Source organism: Botryllus schlosseri, chromosome 1, assembly GCF_051294905.1.
Source record: "Botryllus schlosseri isolate E-star chromosome 1, Bs_hap1, whole genome shotgun sequence".
NCBI lineage: Eukaryota > Metazoa > Chordata > Ascidiacea > Stolidobranchia > Styelidae > Botryllus > Botryllus schlosseri.
Window position 1 is genome coordinate 3499494 of NC_137236.1, and position 24178 is coordinate 3523671.

A 24178-nucleotide genomic window follows, 5' to 3' on the forward strand; every position below is an offset into this window, starting at 1 on the left:
ATATGGAAATCCGATACTTATCCTCTGTTTTCTCAAACAGCACGTTTTAGAAAATAACATGGTATGGCAACATCTCCCATATTATAAGGCCCGCAGTTTAGTCGAAGTCCTTATTTTAAGAAAATGAATCGGGTCAGGTCTGGTCATCAGAAATTCGTGAATGAGGTCATTATAACTTTGCCCCAGATATACACGACCTATGTTGACTATGTGGTGGAGTAGGATGCACTTCATAGTACACTCACGTTGGTCTGGTGAAATTGCGCCAGTTCCAGAATTCATAATGTAGTTGATGATGGTCTTGTTCCCGTGAATTTGATCTCCTGCCACAACGTTGACCGAGCTGTTTATGATCCGTTGATTGATATTTTTGCCTTCGGCCAAACTTGCAGATCCTGAGACACGCGAGAATATTACGTTTGATATTCCAATGCATACTCATTTGAAAGCATTTTTAAATCAAGAATCGATCATGGGAACTTCCCATAATTTCTCATTAATATTAGATTATGCAGCGACCGAATATTATTATTATATTTCAATAATTTAAATAGATGCTTCGTGGTACGGCTCAATTGAATATAGCTTTCAATGTATTCATAGTAGTAGAATATTTATTGAACTTGAAGACTTTTAGGGTGCCTCTTTTCGAGAGTTAACGGCACACCAAAAAGATTTTAACAGATTTAAAAGTAAAACCAAAAAGGCTAAGTATGACACAACAATCAAAATCACAGACCATGAGATTCGCATTGTAACTATGATACCAATAATAAACTTTGAAGTGCAGTACGGTACGGTTGCCAGTAAATTCGGCCCTCGCGGAATTTTGTAATAAAATGTATAAACCAACCATTAATATGAATCAATAACATAATTATACTACTAACAAGTGACTCGGAGGTCAGGGTATGCGTAGATCGCGGGAGATACGCGGAGAATTTTGTATTAAATGTATTCCCAACTACTAACATGAATTACACAATTATCTTATTACCAAGTGATTTGGAGGTCAGGGTATGCGTAGATCACGCAGTCACGGCCGATGACGAGAATATTTACGGGTTCGAATACATTTTTATTGAAAATTCATTTTATGCGAAATTCACCGTGGGCCGAATTTCCGAGGGCCACTGGCAACCAACGCCCCACGGTACTATAGCTACAGCGCAATTTATAAATATACAGTTGCAAACACGAAACAAAACAAACTAAGGAGAAAATAGTGAGTTATGGACAAAATCTCTTTGTCAGCATAAAATAGGTTTGTCAATTGAATATGGGTATAATTCAGCACTTTTAAATGAAACAAAGATCTGTGAATAGTGAATATATTGTCATTAGGTATAGTGTTGTGCGCAGGCGAGATTTTCACTGAAATGATTACCAATCGACAAAGCATATGCTTGGAGTAATCTTCATAACAATCTGTTTTGGCAGCTTATTTGCATTGGCGTGCGAGCTCTACGTGGTCATTTGCGCATGTTTTTGAGCGAATCAATTCGGGAATATGCTGCTTTACACGGTCAAACAGTCAATAGATAACTTTAATATTATATCATATGGATAATATATAATATTAGAGGAAATAGATGGAACTCAAATATTCTAGTAATTACTTACTGCTTCCTTCGGGTAGTAATGGTGAAGGCACATCAGCGACACCAGAAATTCTTGCTTCTCCCCCTTTCGCCATGATAACGATCACGCAATGTTAACTAATTACTATATCACACAATACAAAGACGGTAAATCGCCTACAATATTTGAGAAATGTTATTTGAGTACCGCGCTGAGACTAAAGGATTAGATTCGAGTCCTCGTATTCAGGACCTGTGAATAATATTCACAACTTTGGAAAATACCGAGCGAATGAGATTGATGAAATAAGTTACACCAATTATACACGAGACGGATAGCTTCATATTTGGCAAGGCGTTATTGGGGCTATTCACACTTCCATTTGTGTGCCTTGGAGTCGACTTTTTATCAAAATACACCAGCCTATAACTCTGTAAACAGAAGAAGCTCGTGAACCACCTGGGAAAATTGCAATGAACGCTCTCTGATTCGAAATGTTATGCTAGCGACGTCACATTTTGTGATACGAGTGTTGATATACAATGTTCTTTCCAAGTCTCTACTAGTTGCTGAGGATGATCCCTGACGAGTGTTCACCGAAAAGATTCGGGTTCATTTCAATATAAATAGACCTATACTATTCAATTGTATATGGAAGATCTGTCGCCTACCTCCAAGAAGCTCTTCAAATTCTGGAAAGTAATAACAAGCCATCCGATGTTTTGCACTACCGCATATACTGTCATGGTCCATGATTTGCATTGACTGTGATGTAATACTGTTCCACTTGGTTCGTCTTCATTGTTCTTGCTTTGTTGCATATTTTTGCTGTGCACACTGTGTATTGTATACCAGTACTATGCTTGGATGCTTACTGCTGATCTTCCATGACTTTTATCTGTTGTTTGTTTTTATATCCATTGGTTAACTATCATAAGTTCGTTAGTATTGATCTTGCCATATCTACTCTTATATAACTCCGCTGGGTGGCGACTGATTCTAAGACCTACCGGTCCCCCGTCGTCTCCCAATCTATACCAATTTACATGTGTTTGTTGGTGAGATGAATAAAGCATACTGACTGACTGACTGACTGATATAACTGTTCATCCAGTTATTAAATATATAATGTGATGTTGCAGGATTCACGTTAAAGTGGAATTAACTGCAATCACCGATCGCTGTGCACAAATAATGAGCGAGGCAGTGCTAACCAGAATTAAATATGAACATTAGGGCTGTTCAAAAATAACTTTTTTTTCCGGATTCCAGCCGTTCACCGATTAAATCGTCAGGTTACCTTAAAAAACGCTGCACACCAAACTTGGTTCAATTCTAACAAGTATAGGGCTCCGCGGATCCAATTAAAATTTTTAATTTATACAGGAAAATTGAAAAAAAAAAATTTTCAAATTTTTCTGTCAACCCCATGAAATTGTTGAGCTGTCTTCAGAGACAATGCAAATAAAATTTGACTCAATTCGGACTAGTAGAAGTGAAGTTATTCGAGTTTTCCGTTGATAATTCTAGGATTATCCTTGATTGGTGGATAATCCGAGAATTATCAACGAAAAACTCAAATAACTCCGTTTCTACTGGTTGGAATTGACTCAAATTTCATTTGCATGGTCTTTGAAGACATCTCAACATTTTCATGGGGTTGAGAGAAAAATTTGAAATTTTTTTTTTTTAATTTTACGTAGTAAATTAAAAATTTTAATTGGCTCTGCGGACGCTTAGACATGTTCGAATTGAACCAAATTTGGTGTGCAGCGTTTTTTAGGGCAACCTGACAATTTAATCAGTGAATGGCTGGAATCAGGAAAAAAAAGTTATTTTTGAACAGCCCTAATGAACATGGGTCGACTGAATCAAGAAACTGCTTTATTAGTCAACAGATTTCAACTTCATTGAATTCGATACGACTAGACATCCGCAGCATTATCAAATAATTTAGATATACGTCTTTGATGGCCGTTACCATGAGTCACTATCACTTGATCCTAGCATACTGATGAAAAGTATCCATGATTACCTACGGTGTGACTACTAGATAATGAAACGAGCTCACTCAACATGATTAATTTCGTGTAAGTCATCGAATGATGCATATCGCTGGATTGCTTCGTAAATTCTGCATGGTAAAAGACAAGCGCAAATACTGAACTTGTTGAACAGCGAAAATTTGTGGACATGTCAAGTATGATTTTGTAATAGTGCGGCTGCAATCATAGTCTGTGGAATATGCATGGTATTTCTTCAAATTAGCATGCTACTTTCGGATTCCCTACTAATTATTTTAGACTGCGCGAAAATCAAGCGGGCTAAATTGAAAATACGCGGTGAATTTCTTTCAATACAACGATTCAAGTACCTATATTTCCTAACAACTGCTTTAGGCGCGACAAGATTTTAGATAGTAACTTTTTTGTATATCAATCGGAAATAGATATCTTCAATGACTGTATAATAATTTCTCTTTACTAAGGTCACATCTGATTCACCACGTGGCAGCAAGTTATGTCTGAATAAACAATGGCGCATACATAGCTTTCCGTAAATGATATATATGTTGGAGTGAGTCAACTGGATATTATTTGTTTGTTTCCGTTGATTTTGCAACACTGCGTGGATACGGGCGAATTGGTATTGTTAAATATGTACCATGGGAAAAATTCAAACACTGCAGTGTTGACTTCACGGCGATTCGTGACATACATCGGTGAAGTCCAAGCTGCGATTACATAATGATAAGTTTTCTAACTAATTGAATGCTAAACTGTTTGTGCTGGCGGGGCAGTTGCCTTTATAAATCCAAAAATGTTAAATATTTGACAAGATTACTCGCTGACTTTGATGGGTAAACGCTCACTAGCAATCAAATGAAACATCATATTGGTAAAAGTTTATCTGTTAATCGTATAGGATAGTTGGCATTGTTCCAATTGGTCGTTGCGTTGACGCACATTTCTGATCCCCGCATAGAGCATGTTTACACGACCCAGAAAACGGAATCCAAGCAATATCCCCAGTAAATGCAATATCGCTCTGTATGTCGTGGAGGAAAAGAAATGTAATTGATAGAGGTAGTTTGCCTGCATAAGTACCACAATTAGGGATTTTATGATATGTCCGTAAATCAGTGGCTGTTAACATGGGTTCGATCGAACATACTGGGATTCAACAAGACTGTATTCTGAAATATTAACACTTAGGCCGACTTAGGATTTATCAGCGAAATATCTTTGTAAAAATATCCGAACCCAAACTTGTGTGGGGCTCAGGTGATGATAAATAACGATCAGTGTGTTTGACGGTGGATCTAATGATGTCATCTGCGTGTAACACACATAAACATATATTCTTCCTGGGGCTGCTTTTTCAAGGGATTCATTCAACACGACACTGGTTTAATTGCGTGCATCCGATTTTTACTATCGTAAAGCAGAATAGCACCCGCGAACTCGTTATACCTAACCTACATCTCGTAAGCTTCGAAATCCTAAATACCGATTTCAGGGTGCGTTACTTGATTAGAGGGACAGTGCATACATGGATCGTCAGAAAAATTAAGCTACTACTCTCAGATTATAGCTGCTAATACTTTTCCGAATTGAACTAGCTTTGGAATTATGGCCATTAGGATATTTATCCAAATTATATGGGTCGTTTATGAAAATGGTTTCATACCCGTTCATACCCGTTTCATACCTTCACTGAAACTTTGGATATGTGTCCATTGTCAATAGCCACGATGGGTGGATGTGACGAATAGTGCTGCCCTTCCAATCTGAGTTCCACAATACAAATGACATCCAGGGCACCACAGAGAAAGAAACACATGAAAATTTGTGTGCGCGTCTCGCGAATTATTTTTTTAGTATACTACGTTTGGGTGAATAAAATATCTTTTGATCATATAACAGACGGGAGGTCACAAACTATATTCAAAAAATTGTCTCGAGTCTGACTCCAGTCAAGTCATGAATCGAGTCATCTCAACACTGGTTTTGCCTCGAGTCAAATCGAGTCATTTTCAATTCACCACCGAGTCAAATCCGAGTCCAAGTCATCGAGCCGAGGTTCGAGTCCACAATTATACACACAGCATTTTAAATCTCTTTCAATGTGAAATTAAAATTATATGTGCACGGTATCCTACGTATGGCATGTGTATTCCGTCTTATGTTCCGAATATGACATCCGTACGCAAAGCCATATAACTAAAATTTTGTCATTCGAACTTATCTAACTGCGTAATAATATAAATAATATATTTGATTATATGATTCGAACATTCATCGAACTTCATCTGTAAATCAATCTGATTCGTTCAGTTGATGATGAGATAAGCGATTATTGAACAAATGATGCGGCTGCAACTTTTGAATCGTAAAATGAGCTCCATACACATAATAAATGTTTGGCGTCGACTGATATATGGTTTGTTTGTTTCAGTTGACTATGCAGGTACCTTGGGGTGCATTGGTCGTCACGTTGCACATTGTACGCACTGTCAACGCACTTGATTTGACGCATCAATTATCTTCATTTAATAATCCTTGGTTGCGGAATGCTATTCTTGAGTCGGTTCACTTACACCACAAGCTCGCAGTCCCGTAAAAATTTCAAAGTTGACTTACCAGAGTAATTTTGGTTTGCAATACTCATCATAAACTTATCTTGCTTCCACAAGAATACGGACAAAAGGAAACGTCCAACCAACATCTGTGTGCCAAAATGATGATAAGGCATTGATCTTTGTGATGATGTTGTATTAGCACGACAGGTAATGTGGAATGCAATAAAAAATTAGTTGCTGGTAATCATGCGCATCATTTTCCAAATGTGAAGCATATTGCACATCTGCGAGCGAGATAGTGTAATGGTGTTGCGTCCGGCTTCTTGATCGGTAGGCCGTGGGTTCGATCCCCGGCCATGTCTCGAAAACTGGTATGCGCGGCTATCTTGTTAGGCGCTCAGCAGAAACGGATAGCATGGAGGAGAAAACGGGGCTGTAGATTTGATGAACTTACTATAAGGGCGGTCGCATGTCCGTCGTCAAAGCTTCTTGATGTTGCGGGCGAAAAAGAATACCATATCTCTCTCTCTCTCTCTCTCTGAAACCTCACAAATAAATTGCCACGATAAGATTAAATAGATGAAAAGGTTCGTGTATTTTTATTAGAATTAAGATTAAATTGTCGGGACATGAAAACCAATACGACGGGAGTGCCATGTGGTGAAAGTATGATACATACACAGGACATGTTCGAACGGCGCAGCCGGCTAGGAAGTCTTATATCATTATCTGTGTTTCGCGTGACGCGAATTATCACTTAAAATCCTTGATTACTTCGATTGGATATAGGTAGAAAACGTCCGATAGTCATAAATACGTTGCCATAGTATTGATTGACTTTCTTAAACTCAAGGACGGAGGAGAACGAGTTCATAACTGCAAGCTTGGTATTGCTGCGCGCATACTCGCCAGTTCTAAAACAAAAGTCGCGAGTAGGTTTGGTCGAAGGTGCTTACCATTTTCAGTACTCAGCAGTCAGCCCGCCAAGTTGAGAGGTTAGGTCGCGGAACATTTTGAAATCGAATTTTGGGTCGCGACCATAAAAAAGTTCTGGACCCCTGCCATACACCATCCGGTGATGCAACAGGGATGCCTATTATAAGAATGCTTATGATATGCACAAACGGAGCTTGTGTCTGATTGTACATCCTTTCAGCATACATATCATCCTATATGAGGTGAATGTCTTCTCGAAAAATCAAAGCCAAATAGTAGCGTTACCTCGCGAATTAACGCTGTTCATTATAATATGACGTTTTGACACGAAATAACTGATCATACGTGAGGTTGTGTACACGCACTGAACGGTATGAACACTCCGTCAACTTCACGTACTGGCCATTCGCATGGTCCTTATTTGTTTTGCTCCTTTGCAAGCTTATAGTTTCCCTCAGTCATGCGGCGATTACTTCATCAACGTATTGAATTGCGATTACGATTGCACCAAAATCTCCATTACGATTATATTGCTAAAGGGGCAGTGTTCTCTAAATATGATGCGGTCTCGAATTGAAGATAAAATCGGTAAAAAATTCTTGACCGCAACCATTTTCTTCAGAAAGCTTTCGTAATGAAGCTGCAGCTAAACCAAAATTCCAACTGTCCCCATTACTCGCCAGTTAAATTAATATTGTCTATAATTGTGGCGCGGTTGCGAGTCTTTATTGCTTAACCCTTTGCAAACTTGCTGGCACGATATCTTAACTTACACTTGCTCGACGCCATCTCCATTGCGATTTCTCGCCAGCAAGAATTTTTTATTGTACCTATTTGACAGTCAACGCTAACATGGTGTTGGCTATCGCGACAGATTCAAATGTTAAGTACACAATTGCGCAATATTGATTGCTAGAGCGATAGTCTTTATTTTCATCCAACCAAAATACCTTAAAAAACATATGGCAGTGATGGTGGTACAGAAAAAATGCATGCACAGTATTCGGTTTCACATAGGAATGATCGATACGACCGTGAAGGTCAACTTGTCTGATCACACCAGCAGGCTAGGCTACCCGATTGAAGCATTGCCATATAGGAATAAGGTAAAGCGAGCATAAAATTCTCCCATAAAGAATGATTGTAGTCGCAGATAAACATACTAATGCCTATTCTATGTGTATACCACTTATTCCTGATATTGTGAGTTGCCGATTCACGGAGCAGCTTTGCAATGATTCATATCTGTTTCAAACAAGGAGTGGATGATGTGCATATGCCACTGGACATTGAAGGTAAAGTGATAGACTTTCAATACTTCAATACTTCAATTTTGCACCAATTCACTGTGCCATCCAGAATGTTGAATGCCAAGCGGCAAGCTACGGTTTTCAGTTGTACCTATCAGTTCTTATGTCTGACACGTTCAGGGATTGAGACAAGACATACGGTCAAGCACCTGGACCCGCCATCATTATGATATCTATTCTGTTAGGAGTTTACGCACCTTTAATTACCTCGAGCCGATGTATTAAGGCAGCTCTTTTCAACAATGAGTCAGAAATTCCAACGTTATATATCTTAATATCAAACGATTATAATAATGTTTATTCCAATCACCCCTGACGAGTGCCAGCCTAACATATTCGAGTTTATTTGAATACACCAGGGGCCGGTAACCTTTCGTGTGCAACGTGCCCAAATATCATAAAATTCTAAAATATTACCAACGTTTCAAGCCCTGAACCTGAACCATCTTTCTGCAGCTGGTAGCGCGATTGGTTACGTCAGTGATTCTTACAGTATTGGTCGCGAAGGGTATAAGTTTTGGTCGTTATCGCATCAGACCTGCGGCCTAATGTAATGCGTAATATGTGCATCACTTAGTCGCGTAATGGTCGATCATCTGTGATTACCTTGATCGATTCCAAGTCACTATATGTTCGGTACCATGGCCTATAAGTGACGAGGCCCAAAAAAACATGCTGATGATAAAAAAATGGCCTGATGATAAAAAATGTCCCAACCCCTGTATCATGTAAGTCGGTTTGATGTCATAATTAGGTTGGTCTGACATTAGATTTGTCTGCAAAGCACCAAAGTTCGCGGTATAGCGGTAAAGGTCGTCGCTGATCCAGATATATCAGAATCGTTTACTCGTATCAGACGAAACTGAAACAATATATCCTTGCGTGACCCGACACAATTTCAATTTCGCATTTCGACACTGGAGTCATTATTTGTGTGGATCTCATTTGAGACGTGCGGCTCAAGCTGCGGGCGCTGGACTATTCGCCACGGTCATTTCGGCCAGAGAATTATAGAACTCTATATATGCCTGATTTCGGCACCTGTACAATGGACATATCAATGTCGAACGTTTCGGCCAACATGCGGTAGGTATGTTACTATATTTCTATGCTTCATCGCCCCCAATCATTTAGGTAGCGAATACAGCGCCATGCAGCAGTCGCATTTTGCCCGAAACGTGTGTTGTGTATCCTAACGTGAAAATGCCCAGCGCCTAAATGCTGGCCCATATAAAATATTTGCGGTCCCACAGGCTGCACAGTGCGCACTTCTAGACTAAGGTATCAAAACGGTTTCATACGATATTAGGTTGCGTCATAGTAAGTCGCGCGGAGTGCGAAAAAATGTTCAAGAATGCTAAAATCTGCCCTGAAAGTCTCTGCTTTATGTGGATTTATCAAAAAATTATAGCTTTTTCCATTTTGATAACTTATGCGACATGTTTTGCAACAAACTTGGTTATAATATTTCGTATTCGTCAAATCATTAGGCATGCCAAGAAAAATCATCTCGACGACATACAAATGTAACAAGGTATATGCGGAAAATAGCATTTTTTGCGTGCGCATAAATAACACGTGCTTAGTTCACTACTGAAACTTCTTTTGGAGAGGCTTGTAACTTTGATACAAGAAACCCAACATTACAACCTGTCGATACCGAGAGCTCCCTTCGTCCAACATAGGCATTCATTAATAAACATCATGTGACAACTTTGTGTCTCACATTTCATATTATTTTATGGATTAACATTGGTGAATAGCAATAAACACTGAAACAATGACATTACGAATTTTGGACCACGCAAACAGCTCGGTAAACATAATCTATTTTAACGCAAGTCATCCAACTATGCCGTTTGTTTATTCTCGTAGATAACAGGGATAACCGGCCGACAATATTACAGAAGGCGTATATATTTACTTCGAATGTATCAACTTTGCAGATCGTGCTAATGCCTTTATATTGACTCGAATATATTAGATATCCGTACCAATTGATCCATCAAATTTCAAGTCCCTACCAAGTATTTTATGTGATCACGAATCATTGTATCAATCATGCATTGGAAACATGTGGTAAATTATATCAAAACAATAATTCTAGTCACTATATTTTCCAGTTACGGTTTAGACTACAACCAAATTCCGGATGGAAGCTGGTTTATATTCAAAATAGTGCCATTGCTAGCGATGAGTAAAATGTAATAACGATTCGAAAGAGAACGTATGACCGTTCTGACTCGGATCGTCTAGAACAGTGGTTCCCAACCTTTTTCGACTGATCGCCCCCTTTTCAAGCTCAACGCCGATCATCGCCCCCAAAATTTTGTGAACCGAAAAATCGGTATACAAAATGTAATCACCGGCGGGTTGACTAAAAAAAGGTCAACTTTGCCGTTCAATGTCGAATTTTACACTTTTGCAACTGAATTTTCGTGGGATGACTGAAAAAAATGTCATTTCTCCGACTTGACTCCAATATAGCCGTTTTAACGCGTCATCGCCCCCCTATCGTCCCCTTCGTCATTTTCGCCCCCCTAGACCGCCAAATTGCCCACGTTGGGAACCACTGGTCTAGAATTTATCGAACAACGAAAAATATGGTTGTAAGCAATGTTTCCTCAATTTTTGACGAGTCTGCGCACACTCACCCACTCACTGCGCAGACACTGGACAGCAGTGCGTAACAACAAAAAAAAGGTCATCACTTCGGATTTTTTGTGCGCATCTTAAATTTTCTGTGCGCAGAGACCGTGACAGCACTGCGCATTTGTGCACGTGCGCAGCTTAGAGGGAACATTGGTTGTAACCAAAACATCGGTTTTGATTGACTTCTGTCAATCACGATAGCAATACATAATCTAGCCAGGGTTGTAACCAAGTCACAAAGCACCGAGTCACAAGTCCATCTCAGTTTTATAGTTTTGACTCGAGTCAAGTCGAGTCATTTACAATTCACCACCGAGTCAAGTCCGAGTCCAAGTCAGCAAAAATACGGTGGAGTCCGAGTCATGGAATTATGACTCGAGTCGAGTCCAAGTCATTGTGTTGACTGCTCAGATTCCTGTTAAAGTCTTGTTAATCCCACCTTTATAACCAGGGTTGCCATCGACATTGACCCAAAAATAAGGACAGTCGAAAATTTAGATTAGCATGAAAAAGCGTTTTTGTACATACGTTGTATTTATTCGATCCGTGGCATATCACATTCCATACTTTTCGCCAGAAACAATCTGCTCCAGCAACACCTTGTTATTAGAAAGTGCTTCATGGATCTCACGACAGCTCATAGGTCTAGGTTTACTTGGGCCGAAACAGCACTGCACCGCTCACCTCCGTAGGGTGATAAACCAAACTTCTTCACCTCGTTGTGATAAGAGGCGTCAACCAAGATGGAAAAATGCCGTTCACCAAGTTTATACAAATTCATTTTTGAGCGCATGGAGCAAGAACTCCAGTAACAGTGCTTGTACTGTTGGTCCTGGCCGGAGAAAACTCATTTGCGACGTTGGAGTCGGGGAATATTGTTTTGAACAATTACGATGTGCAATCGTTGGTGAGGAATGATTGCTGTTGTTTGACAGTATGGAATGCCCAGGTACCCTCTGCAGCAGCTGCCTTGTAGTTTGTGGTCGTTGGTGCTGATCGACTTATGGAAAAATTATTCATAGACTGGCTCAAATTAATCATTATGACACAGTTCTTGTGTTTTGTGGTATCAATGTGAGTTGAAATAGCGGTCTTTCCTAGGGCCTCCAGGTTAATGTCACAATTGCAGATATTACAATGTGCGAAACCTTTCAAGTTTCGTTAGATACCTTTGAATTCTCTCTCATAATCGTCACGAAAAACGATTTTGCGCCTGCTCATTTTAACTAACCAGATTTAGCCTTATTAGGAGCTAAAACTATATGCACAAGTGCAATATAATTTAGAAAAATTTATCAATGATTTATAGCTTTACTACTTTTTAACCAATGTGTCGACTGAACTGCGCCTTTTTTCACTACGCAATAAATGCGGCCTTCCCCACAGCTGGAGCTTATTCTGCTGTAGACCGAACAGCAGGAACCTGGTACTGGTGCTAAAATGACGTCCGCTGCGGTAGCTTGGTGCAGACGAAACTGCTATACCGCCACTCACTGCCCTAGCCCTCACCAGTTAGAAGTCAAATCTTGTGGTGTGTACGTCACAAGAGTTCCTATCATTTATGATGTCACAACGTAATCACAACGTAAAAGCATAATTTTAGAATATTATGCAAATTAGATACCAGAGGAAATGATCGAATTTCTGTAGATGTTGAAAATAAGACAAAATAAGGACGCAATTCGAAAATAAGGACATTTCTTGGAAATAAGGACAGTCGAATTTTCTAAGACGTGGCCCTTCAAAATAAGGACAAATCTTAGAAATAAGGACGGTATGGCAACCCTGTTTATAACTCTATTTGGTGATATCGAACGGTTCTCATTTAACATATACTAATTTTCATCACTTTTAGCAGTTTCTGGTAACATTTTCAAGTACCAGTATCAATAGACGAAATCCAAATAGTGTGGTTACTTTACTATTCTTTGAAATTACAATGAAATGTCGGTCTTGGCGGTCTGCGTCTCGAGTCATATGACTTGGCTCGAGTCATGCACAATGACTCGAGTCCAAGTCGAGTCAATACAGAAATTGACTCGAGTCGAGTCATTACCGTATTCTGAGAAAATGACTCGAGTCAAGTCGAGTCATCAGAAAATCGTGACTCCAGTCCGACTCTAGTCGAGTCATGACTCGAGTCATTACAACCCTGTAATCTACTAGTAGGCTACTATAGAGCTGGACTGAAACCTCTACTAGAAACAATGTGATGATTCTAAAATTTCTTAGAATTCAGTTCAATAATCGCTCTTACATCACCAAGCAAGAAGAAATTTACGATACACGTAATGATTTTGGTACACTAGTTCTCTTTATTCTCTCGAATGCAATCTACTCTGTGTTCCTTAATTCGATTGACAGCTGACTCGGCAGTAAGTCAGGTGAACAGAGAATTTTGAAAAGCTGAAGATTCGAAAACGCCGCAATTGAATTCTGAGTATGCCTACCATAGTTTTCATTCGTCCGATAATATCTGTACCGAACATGCTAATAAACTAACTAAAGATTTACCGATTCGTCCCGCGGGGTGTATTGAAATATGAATGTTAAAGTTGGACCGTGGCAATTAATTCAGTTATAAATATTTTGGGAATGCTTCTGTCAACGGATTCCATCACGTCGGTTAAGAATTATATTCCAAAAGATATATGTAATACAAGATTTCTGTCATTTATAGTTCAATCCGCTCTTTATGCAGGTATTGGCAAGTTCGAAGCCAGCTACATATATCAGCCAGCAATACATTTTCTATATCCACAAATTGAAATCGGTCGATAAAATATAGGCTTGCGCTAGTCACTGGGTTATATAGTTGATTTCGGAAGAGTAGGCAGAAGTGAGCGGTAATTCCAAACTTTGCAGCAGAGAATGCTCAGTGGTTCAGAATCCGTAATATACAACAGCGAAGGTAAACCTGCGACTACGGTCTGCAAACGGCCCCATTTATGTGGATATTGGACCAAGCATTATCTGGTTATGCGGGCTCTGGTAATAAGGAAGAATGCATTGCAAAAATCAAACAACCACCTGTATTTGTAATGAGCTTCTTCAAAATAGTACCGGTTGTTTCTCAGTATTTCATAGGCTCAGTGTATTTGAGAAGGTTTCTCGTCGTAGCACAATATATTAGCCGGTTGCAGATAACATCACTCACGCATAATCACTAATATATGCTTTTGTCAAGTAACAAGACTGATGTTCGACAGACGGGCTTTATATGCTATGTACGTAGTATAGTATCAGAAAGACTTGGTTCTCCATTGAGCTATCAAGCATGTCCTACGGTGGGTGCGTAACAATCTGACTCCATAACTGAGCTTTTATAAGTTTACTTCTTTTTCACCATCTTGCTTGAGCATGCTCACCTGATTAGGTATGGATTCATTTATTTTATTGTCGATGAAGAATGACAAAACTACAATAGTCACAAAAACGAACGCGTCTGTTTACTACTGAAAAGTAATTACAAGCCATCCGATGTCTTGTACTACCGCATATAACTGTTCATCCAGTCCTTAAATAGGCTATGTAGTGCGATATCGCAGGATTCATGTTACAATGGAATTGACTGATGTCTATCACCGATCGTTTTCCTCAAATAATGAGCAAGACACTGCTCAGCATAATGAAATATAAACATGGATCGACTGAATCAAGAATTAAATACCAAGCTCCGTATTATCAAATTCGATACGACCAGCCATCCGTGGCATTATCAAATAATCAATATATACGTCTTTTATGGCCATTTTCGTCGGTCAACATCAATTTATCCTAAGATACTGATAAAAAGTATCCATGACTACGGTGTGATTATTAGATGATGAAACGAACTCACTAAGCATGATTGATTTCGTGTAAGTCATGGAATGATGCGAATCGCTGGCTTGCTTCGTAAATTCTGCATGGCAAAAGACGAGCGCAAAGACTGAAATTGTTGAAGAGCGAAAATTTGTTGACATGTCAAGTAGACTTTTTCAAATGTGCGGCTGCAATCATATTCCGTGAAATATGCATGGTATTTGTTCAAATTAGCACGCGAGTTTTGGATTCCCCCACCAATTATTTTAGATTGCGCGAAAATCAAGTGGGCTAATTTAATAATACGCTGTGAATTTCTTGCAATACAACGATTTAAGTACCTATTTCCTAGCAATTGCTTTAGGCGCGACAAGATTTTGGATAGTAACTTCACCTGTATAATAATTTCTCTTTACTAACATAACATGGGATTCAATCAACGTGGCAGCAAGTTATGTCTGAATAAACAATAGCGTATACACATGTTTCAGTAAATGATATATATGTTGGAGCGAGTCAACGTGCGATATAATTTGTTTGCTTCCGTTGATTTTGCAACACTGCGTGGATACGGGCGGATTGGCTTTGTTAAATATGTACTGTGGGACAAATTCAAACACTAGTATTGACTTCACGGCGATTCATAATTCGTAACATACATCGGTGAAGTCGAAGTTGCGATTACAGAATGATAAGTTTTCTAAGTAATTGAATGCTAAACTGAGTATCACTGTTGGTGCTGCCGGGGCATTTGCCAATATAAATCGATTTTTTTTAAATATTTGAAAAAATTACCCGCAGACTTTGATGGGTAAACGCTCACTAACAATCAAACGAAACATCATATTGGTAAAAGTTTATCTGTTAATCGTATAGGATAGTTCGCATTATTCCAAACGGTCGTTGCGTTGACGCACATTTCTGATCCCCGCATAGAGCATGTTTACACGACCCAGATAAAGGAATCCAAGCAATATCCCCAGTAAATGCAATATCGCTCTGTATGTCGTGGAGGAAGAGAAATGTAATTAATAGAGGTAGTTTGCCTGCATAAGTAGCACAATTACGGATTTTAGGATATGTCTGTAAATCAGTGGCTGTTAACATGGGTTCGATCGAACACTGGGATTCAACAAGACTGTGTATTCTAAAATATCAACACTTAGTCCGACTTATGATTCATCAGCAAAATATCTTTGTAAAGATATCCGAGCCCAAACTTGTGTGGGGCTCACGTGATGATAAAAAACGATCAGTGTGTTTGACGGTGGATCTAACGATGTCATCTGCGTGTAACACACATAAAAATATATTCTTCCTGGGGCTGCTTTTTCAAGGGAATCATTTTACACGACACTGGTTTAATTGCGTGCATCCGATTTTCACTATCGTAAAGCAGTATAGCACTCGCGAAATCGTTACACCTAACCTACATGTCGTAAGCTTCGAAATCTCAAATACGGATTTCAGGGTTCGTTACTTGATTAGAGGGACAGTGCATACATGGATCATCAGAAAAATTAAGCTACTACTCTCAGATTATAGCTGTTAATACTTTTCGGAATTGAACTAGCATTAGAATTATGGCCATCAGGATATTTATCCAAATTATATGAGCCGTTTATGAAACTGGTTTCATACCCGTGGTTGTCAAACTGTGTCAATGCAGCAATGGCTTGCTCAATCATATAATGTTACAAAGATAGTTGTCAGAATAGTACAATTGAGCATATCCTCCGTCACATTCATAATAGGTTGTCAGCCGCACTATTTCTTACTGTAAAGACATATGATAACCGACTATAGTATTGACTTATCTTCCGATTGATGATACGCCTTTATTCGCTACTGTTCTTGCCAAATGCTGATACATATTGCCACAATGGAAAGTCTCAACTCAAGTAACGCTCTGCAAGACTAGTTTTTAGCGCAATCAGCGGTATCGCAAAATGATAGTCAAGTGGTTCATCGGTCGCCTTTTCTATAGCTAGCTGACCGTTATTTATTTTCAATCTAGCAAACATTCCGTTCGCTAAAAAACTATAGGAGAGCAATCTACGTTCTGCCCACATTACGTGCGATATGATACATAACGTAGACATCATCACCGAACTATACCACGTTTTGCGATTCTCTTCATTCAATATTTCTTGAAATCTAATCAATGAATCGGCAATTCAAAATGTTGACCAATATTTTCAAGTAACTGTATTACCAATTGCAGCTACAACTATATAAGCACTTGGTCGCTAGCTATTACCCACATATAGACATCGTGATGTAAAATTTAACGCGTACTATAAATAGCCGACGGTGGATCATTGAATGGGTAAATTATGTACGTAAGCGGGGAAGCATCGGAGACGGTATTGCCATGGATTACATTAGGTTCAGGGGCATCTATGCCAGTGTTTCTCAAACTTTTTCCGACCGCGTACCACTAATTAGTTTACCTTCACGGCGTAGGCGTACCACTGGATGCCAAATGACCTCTTAGTCAAATGTACCAGTAATATTAGTAATTGGCGTTCATAATAGATCGTAACACCAGTGAATAGTTAGAAAAGCGGATTTAATTTGCTAGATACAACTGTTTCCTCCAGACCAGATTGTCCAGGAGGCGTATAGCAATATTCATAACTCACAGGCTATTGTGTCAATTGTCCAGGCTCAGTTGGACGATCTCTTCCATTTAATGGCATGATAATGCATTGATATGGGGTGATTACTTCGTGAATGTAATCGATTGCGACAAAGATTACTTCTGAATCACGGGATTACGATAACGTTTACGATTACAGCAAAATCAGGAAGTAGTCGAATACGATTACATTGGAAAAGTAATCATGATCACATTTATTTTGCTTCTCAGAACTTATCTTAGAAGATATATTGGAAGACAATATAAGAATTGCGATGAAAAGGCCTAATGAGATAATCAATTTATTCGAATATGAGACTTCATTTGCTTGCTACTTCATAATGTGCCATTGCCCAACTATATAAAACTCCCCTATATGGCGGGGATTGCGTTAGAAGAGAACTCAGTATTTCGCAAATCAATGTTGTTGTTGTTGTTGTTGTTGTTTTTATTAACGCATATAATTGGCGCTTGCAACTCGTGGTTATTTGCGCCCACACAGAATCGCATAATGGCATGTCTTCATGAACTTCAGTCTTTTTTCGGCTCATTTGCTGCCTCCTTTCACAAGTTCGGCTCTCTCGTCGTCTAATGGGCTTTTCAATGCGCTGTATTACAGCGGGTTCGTCGACGAGGAGCCCAGATAAACCTCCGACACATAGAAACATGGCAGAGCCGAGATTCGAATTATGGAGTATTTTGAAGAGATTTAATTACCTTGAAAAAAAAGTTTTTCAAACTTCGTGATTTAATGTCTGAAGATAGCATGATTTTGAAATAGATACCTCCCACCCCCTCAAGAAAAATATATGCGACTCCACGAAGTTTGCTACCAAAGAAACACCTTCACTGAAACTTTGGGTATGTGTCCATTGTCAATAGCCGCGATGGGTGGGTGTGACGAATAGTGCGGTCCTTCCAATCTGAGTTCCACAATACAAATGACATCCGGGGCACCACAGAGAAAGGAACACATGAAAATTTGTGTGCACGTCTCGCGAATTATTTTTTTAGTCTACTACGTTTGGGTGAATTAAATATCTTTTGATCATATAACAGACGGGAGGTCACATCCTATATACGAAAAAGTTAACTCGAGTCTGATTCCAGTCAGACTCGAGTCATCTCAACTCTGGTTTTGACTCGAGTCAAATCGAATCATTATCAATTCACCACCGAGACAAGTCCGAGTCCAAGTCATCGAGCCGAGGGTCGAGTCCACAATTATACACTCAGCATTTTAAATCTCTCTAGTTGTGAAATTACAATTATATGTGCACGGTAGCCTACGTAATAGCATGTGTATTCCGACTTATGTTACGAATACGACATCCGTACGCAAAGTCATATAACTAGAATTTTGTCATTCGAACTTATCTAACTGCGTAATAATATAAATAATATATTTGATTATATGATACGAACATTCCTCGAACTTCATTTGTAAATCAATCTGATTCGTTCACCTGATGATGAGTTAAGCGATTATTGAACAAATGATGCGGCTACAACTTTTGAATCGTAAAATGAGCTCCGTACACATAATAAATGTTTAGCGTCGACTGATATATGGTTTGTTTGTTTCAGTTGACTGTGCAAGGTACGTTGGGGTGCATTGGTCGTAACGTTGCACATTGTACGCACTGTCAACGCATCGATTATCTTCATTTAATATTCCTTGGTTGCGGAATGCTATTCCGAGTCGGGTAACTTTCCGCGCAAGCTCGCAGTCCCTTACAAATTTCAAAGTTGACTTACCAGAGTAATTCTGGTTTGCATTACGTACCATCAACTTATCTTGCTTCCAGGAGAATACTGACAAAAAGAAACGTTCAACCAACATCTGTGTGCCAGAACGATGATAAGTCATTGATCTTTGTGATGATGTTGTATTAGCACGACAGGTAATGCGAAATGCAATATAAAATTAGTTGCTGGCAATCTTGTGCATCATATTGCAAATGAGAAGCATATTGCACGTCTTCGAACGGTGATGCGTCCGGCTTGTTGATCGGTAGGTCGTGGGTTCGATCCCCGACCATGTCAGGCCAAAGACTCGAAAACTGGTATCTGTGGCTATCGTGCTAGGCGCTCAATAAATACGGATAGCATGGAGGAGAAAAACAGGGCTGTAGACTAGATGACCTAGCTATAAAGGAGGTTGCATCTCCGTCGCCAAAGCTTCTTGATGGTGCGGGCGAAAAAGAATACCATATATCTCTCTCTCTGAAACGTCACAAATAAATTGCCACGATAAGATTGATTGGATGAATTAATACCTGGGGTTCCCAAACTAGGGTCGCCACTCTAACGAGGTCGCTTTTCTATTCTTTGGTGTCGGATAGGCAAAATTAAATACCGATGGCTACTATTAGAATGTCAACTAAGAGGATGCTATCGACGGCTCATTTCTGAATATTTTAGTTCATTTTTAAAATGGAAGAAAAAAAACGACCTACGTGATATGCGATCGGGAGTACCAAGTGGTGAAAGGATGGTACATACACAGGGCATGTGCGAACGGCGCAGTCGGCTAGGTCAGTCGTATATCGTTATCTGTATTTCGCGTGACGCGAATTATCACATAAAATACTTGATTAATTCGATTGGATATAAATAGAAAACGTCCTGATAGTCCTAAATAGGTTGCTATAGTATTGATTGAGTTTCTTAAGCTCAAGTATGGAGGTGAACGAGTTCATAACTGCAGGCTTGGTGTTGCTGCGCACATACTCGCCAGCTCTAAAACATAAGTCGCGAGTACGGCTGGGCAAAATCGAGTACCAGGGTGATTCGATTCTGAATCACGTATCCTGCTTCGAGTCGAGTAGAGTAATCGAGTATAACACATTATGACATTATAACTGTATAAAGTATTTCACAGTACAAATATGTAGCTTTTATGCCACCGCGCACAAAGAATGTAATGTCCGTTATCCATCAAATTAAAGATAGCTAGGTATTTTTTCGACCACACTGATTTCATTTCACTGGGTGGCAATGTTGTGGAATGATCATGACTTCAGAAATGCGTTATTCCCAGCAACGTTTGTAGCTTTGTACTATGTATTGTATGCTACGGTACGACCAGTCAAGGTTTCAAGGCTTACTATCTGAAAATTAGTATCGAAACTATAATTCTTGTCGATAAATTAACTTTCAGCGGCGAGGAGCGTATAATTTCAGTACGCGAAAAAATCGTATTTTACTACTCGACTCGAATCATTAAAATTACTACTCGATTCAGATTCGACATTCGAGTACTCGAATCATTATGCCCAGCCCTAGTCGCGAGTAGGTTTGGTCGAAGGTGCTGACCATTTTCAATAATCAGCACGCCAAATTGAGAGGTTTGATCGCGGAGCATTTTGAAATCGAAATTTTGGGTCGCTACCAAAATAACTGATCATACGTGAACTTGTGTAGGCTATACACACTGAGCAGTGTGAACAATGGGTCAACTTCACGTACTCGCCATTCGCATGGTCCTCGTTTGTTTTTCTCCTTTGTAAACTTATAGTTTCCCTCACACATTCGATGATTACTTCATCAACGTATTCAATTGCGATTACGATTACACCAAAATCTCCTTTACGATTATATTGTTAAAGAGACAGTGAATTCTCGATATGACGCGGTCTCTTATTGAAGATAAAATCGGTAAAAACTTCTTGGTGGCAACCATTTTCTTCAGAAAGCTTCCGTAATGGAGCTGCAGCTAAACGAAAATTCCAACAACCCCGATTACTTGCCAGTTGAATTACAGTAGTATTGTCTATAATTGTGGCGCGACTTCGAGTCTCTGTTGTTTAACCAGTTGCGAACTTGCTGGTACGATATCTTCACTTGCACTTTCTCGACGCGATCTCCATTGCGATTTCTCGCCAGCATGAATAATTTTATTATGGCTATCCGACAGTTCACGCTAACATGGTGTTGGCTATCGCGGCAGATTCGAATGTTGAGTAAACAATTGCGCAATATTGATTGCTAGGCTACCCAAATGAAGCATTACAATATAAAATAATGTGAGCCTAAAATTATCTCTTAAAGAATGATTGTATTCGCAGATAAACATATTGATACCTACTGTATGTATACCACTTATTCCAGATATTGTGAGTTGCCGATTCACAGAGCAGCTTGGCTATGATTCATATCCGTATCAAACCATGAGTGCATGATGTCCATATGCCGCTGGACATTAGGGCTCTTCAAAAATGACTTTTTTTCTCAAATCGTTCTGGCTACTTGATAAAATTGTTAGGATACCTAATTTAAGCCTACACACAAACTTTGGTTCAATTCCAGCCAGTAACCGCTTTGCTACAGGAGAAGAAAGTTTCTGTTTATCATCTAAAAATAAATAATAAAAAATTTGAAAATTTTCTGTTCACCCCATGAGCGTGTTAGGCTGTCTATAGAAACGATGCTCACCAAATTTGGTTCAATTCCAACCAGTGGAAGCGGAGTTATTGCCGTCGAAAAATTTGGAATTTGAATAAAATAGTCTTTACGGTGACCGATTCTTTGTTTATCTATTATTGTTGTGCTCACCGTAAATACTATTTGATTCAAATCCAAATTTTTCGACGGCAATAACTCCGCTTCCACTGGTTGTAATTGAACCAAATTTGGTGAGCATCGTTACGAGAGAGAGTATTTGGTTGTATTCAGATTCGTGTCTTGCCTTTGCTAGCCACCGTAAACAGTATTTAACTTAGCTACTATAAACCTACGCACTAGGCAATTATCTCTTTTTTGTTAGTGACTGCTTGCTGAGCCGTATCTTCGCCGGTGAAGCAGCAGTCACTAAGCCTAGGATAAGTAGCAGCTTCCTCCGTTCTCCTCTATTTCTCACTGCCTCTCTTTCTCACTGGATTTCGAGTCTTCTGCCTCTCCAGCGTGTCTTTACCGGCCTTCATCTTCTCGACTTGCAGAAACCTCTTTCAGACGGAGACTTTAGTTTTCACTCCCAGCCTCTCACAAATCTCGCCAGACAACTTTCTAGACAGCCTCTTGATACAAAGTATCGCATCTCCAAACGTCACTTTTAGGCGAGATTGCAACTGTGTTACCAGACCTACAACGGCTTCCAAACAGCAATAGAAGCGCTGTAAACCAACCACTATAGACAGCTTTGGGATATTACAGTGTTGTCTTTCGAAACGCGTCTTTTGACCGCCTCTGAGCTGTCCTTCGGAGTACATCTGCGCTCAAATCAAAAACCCGCGGGCATAGACACATTCAAATAACGCCGTGAAACAACACGGAACTACAATGGCCTATGCACAGGCCATTGCAAACACGTCTGCATCAACAAATGTACCAACACAGCAAATTAACGCACGACCGGAACGAATAACCTATGGCTTGCGACCTAGATCGCTTGACATCATTGTACCTAACAACACGAAGAAAACTGATGTTATCGACGCAATCATTACACACCCAGAGCTGAAGCTGTACAAAGAATACATCTTCTCGATCTACCAGATAGGCTGGAATACATATAACTTAACATTCTATAATGGCTCGCCTATCGACATAATCAGAGAAACATTCTTGAAAATCGCAGAAGGAGGAATCCCGCTTGAAAATGGAAGAATGTACATTGACAAACCAAGAATGCCTGTAGCCAGGATTAACATAAGAGCAGTACCGACGGAGGTAGAGCAAGATGAAGTAATCCAAAAGATTAGACAATACAATTGCGGTACAATAAAAGAAGTTAGAATGATCAATCATGCTGGAACTACCATCCACAATGGCTACAGACAAATAGACATCGAAAACTACGTACCGCGACAAATTCCACCCTTTGTCTATCTGGGGAAAGCTCCATGCAAGGTCTTCTTCCCGCCGGGAGAAGACCAAGCCCAATGCTTTAAATGCCTGAAAGAAGGGCACGCAGCTAGAAACTGCCCCAACCAAACGGCTTGCTACATCTGCAAGCAATATGGACACGTTAGAGACCAGTGTCCTCAAAATAACCAAACGGAGGTAAAATATAGCACAGTAGAAACTCAACCAGAGGAAAATGAAGTGAGATCGGAAGAATTGACCATCACCCCAGAAAGTATCAATCAATTGTCTCCAGAGGAACAACAACAGCAACTTGGAAGCGAAACAAAACAGATTCCGAATCAAACGCCTCAGATAAATCAGGGAGAGAAAATAACCGACGAGAACAAGCAAATAGAAGAACAAACAGAAGAGGAACAGCTCACACAAGAAGAACAAGAAGAAGCAAATGCAGAAATGAGAGGAACAAACGAACACAAAAAAATCAACACAGGAATGAACGATTCCGACCCAAACACAATCTCAGAAAGTGAGGCAGAACAAACTGATGTTGAAGAAGACCTCTTCGTAATGGAGAAAGACTCGCCAGCTAAAACGCCCGGGAAACCAGTAGCCCAAAATACCGGGAGATTACGGAGGATATTTGAACCCTCCTCCATTATAACAGCCAAGGAACTGGTCCACCTAACGTGCTCGCCCATCAAAAGAAGCCGTGATGAGAGAAGCCCACCAAGTATTAACACACAAAATAAGAATAGGAGAAAACTTCTTTCACCGAAAAAAAGCTGAAGTTATAGCACGTAACGGACGATCCATCATCCCACTTTACCCGACCAAATGGATCTGAAAATACTTTCCCTTAACGTA

General features: G+C 39.6%; 1 protein-coding gene and 1 long non-coding RNA gene across 3 annotated transcripts in view; both read right to left on the bottom strand.

The window, feature by feature from the left end:
• LOC145438686 (uncharacterized) overlaps positions 1-24178 on the bottom strand; it is a 403715-nt gene that overhangs the window by 258018 nt on the left and 121519 nt on the right. Inside the window, exons 1-2 of one of the 2 annotated variants that reach the window (XM_080316393.1) lie at positions 1624-1854; positions 246-395 (exon numbers count right to left, since the gene is read on the bottom strand). The exons of the other annotated variant lie outside the window; for it this stretch is intronic. Coding sequence (XP_080172519.1) covers positions 246-395; positions 1624-1696 — 223 coding nt within the window. The 5' untranslated portion in view covers positions 1697-1854. Of the gene's footprint in view, positions 1-245; positions 396-1623; positions 1855-24178 lie in introns of those variants that run through there. 2 annotated transcript variants of the gene reach the window in all.
• On the bottom strand, positions 15437-17894 carry LOC145439987 (uncharacterized). The gene is made up of 2 exons (XR_013915395.1): positions 16496-17894; positions 15437-16250 (listed from the first exon to the last, which is right to left on the bottom strand). It is a non-coding gene; the product is annotated as an uncharacterized LOC145439987 (long non-coding RNA).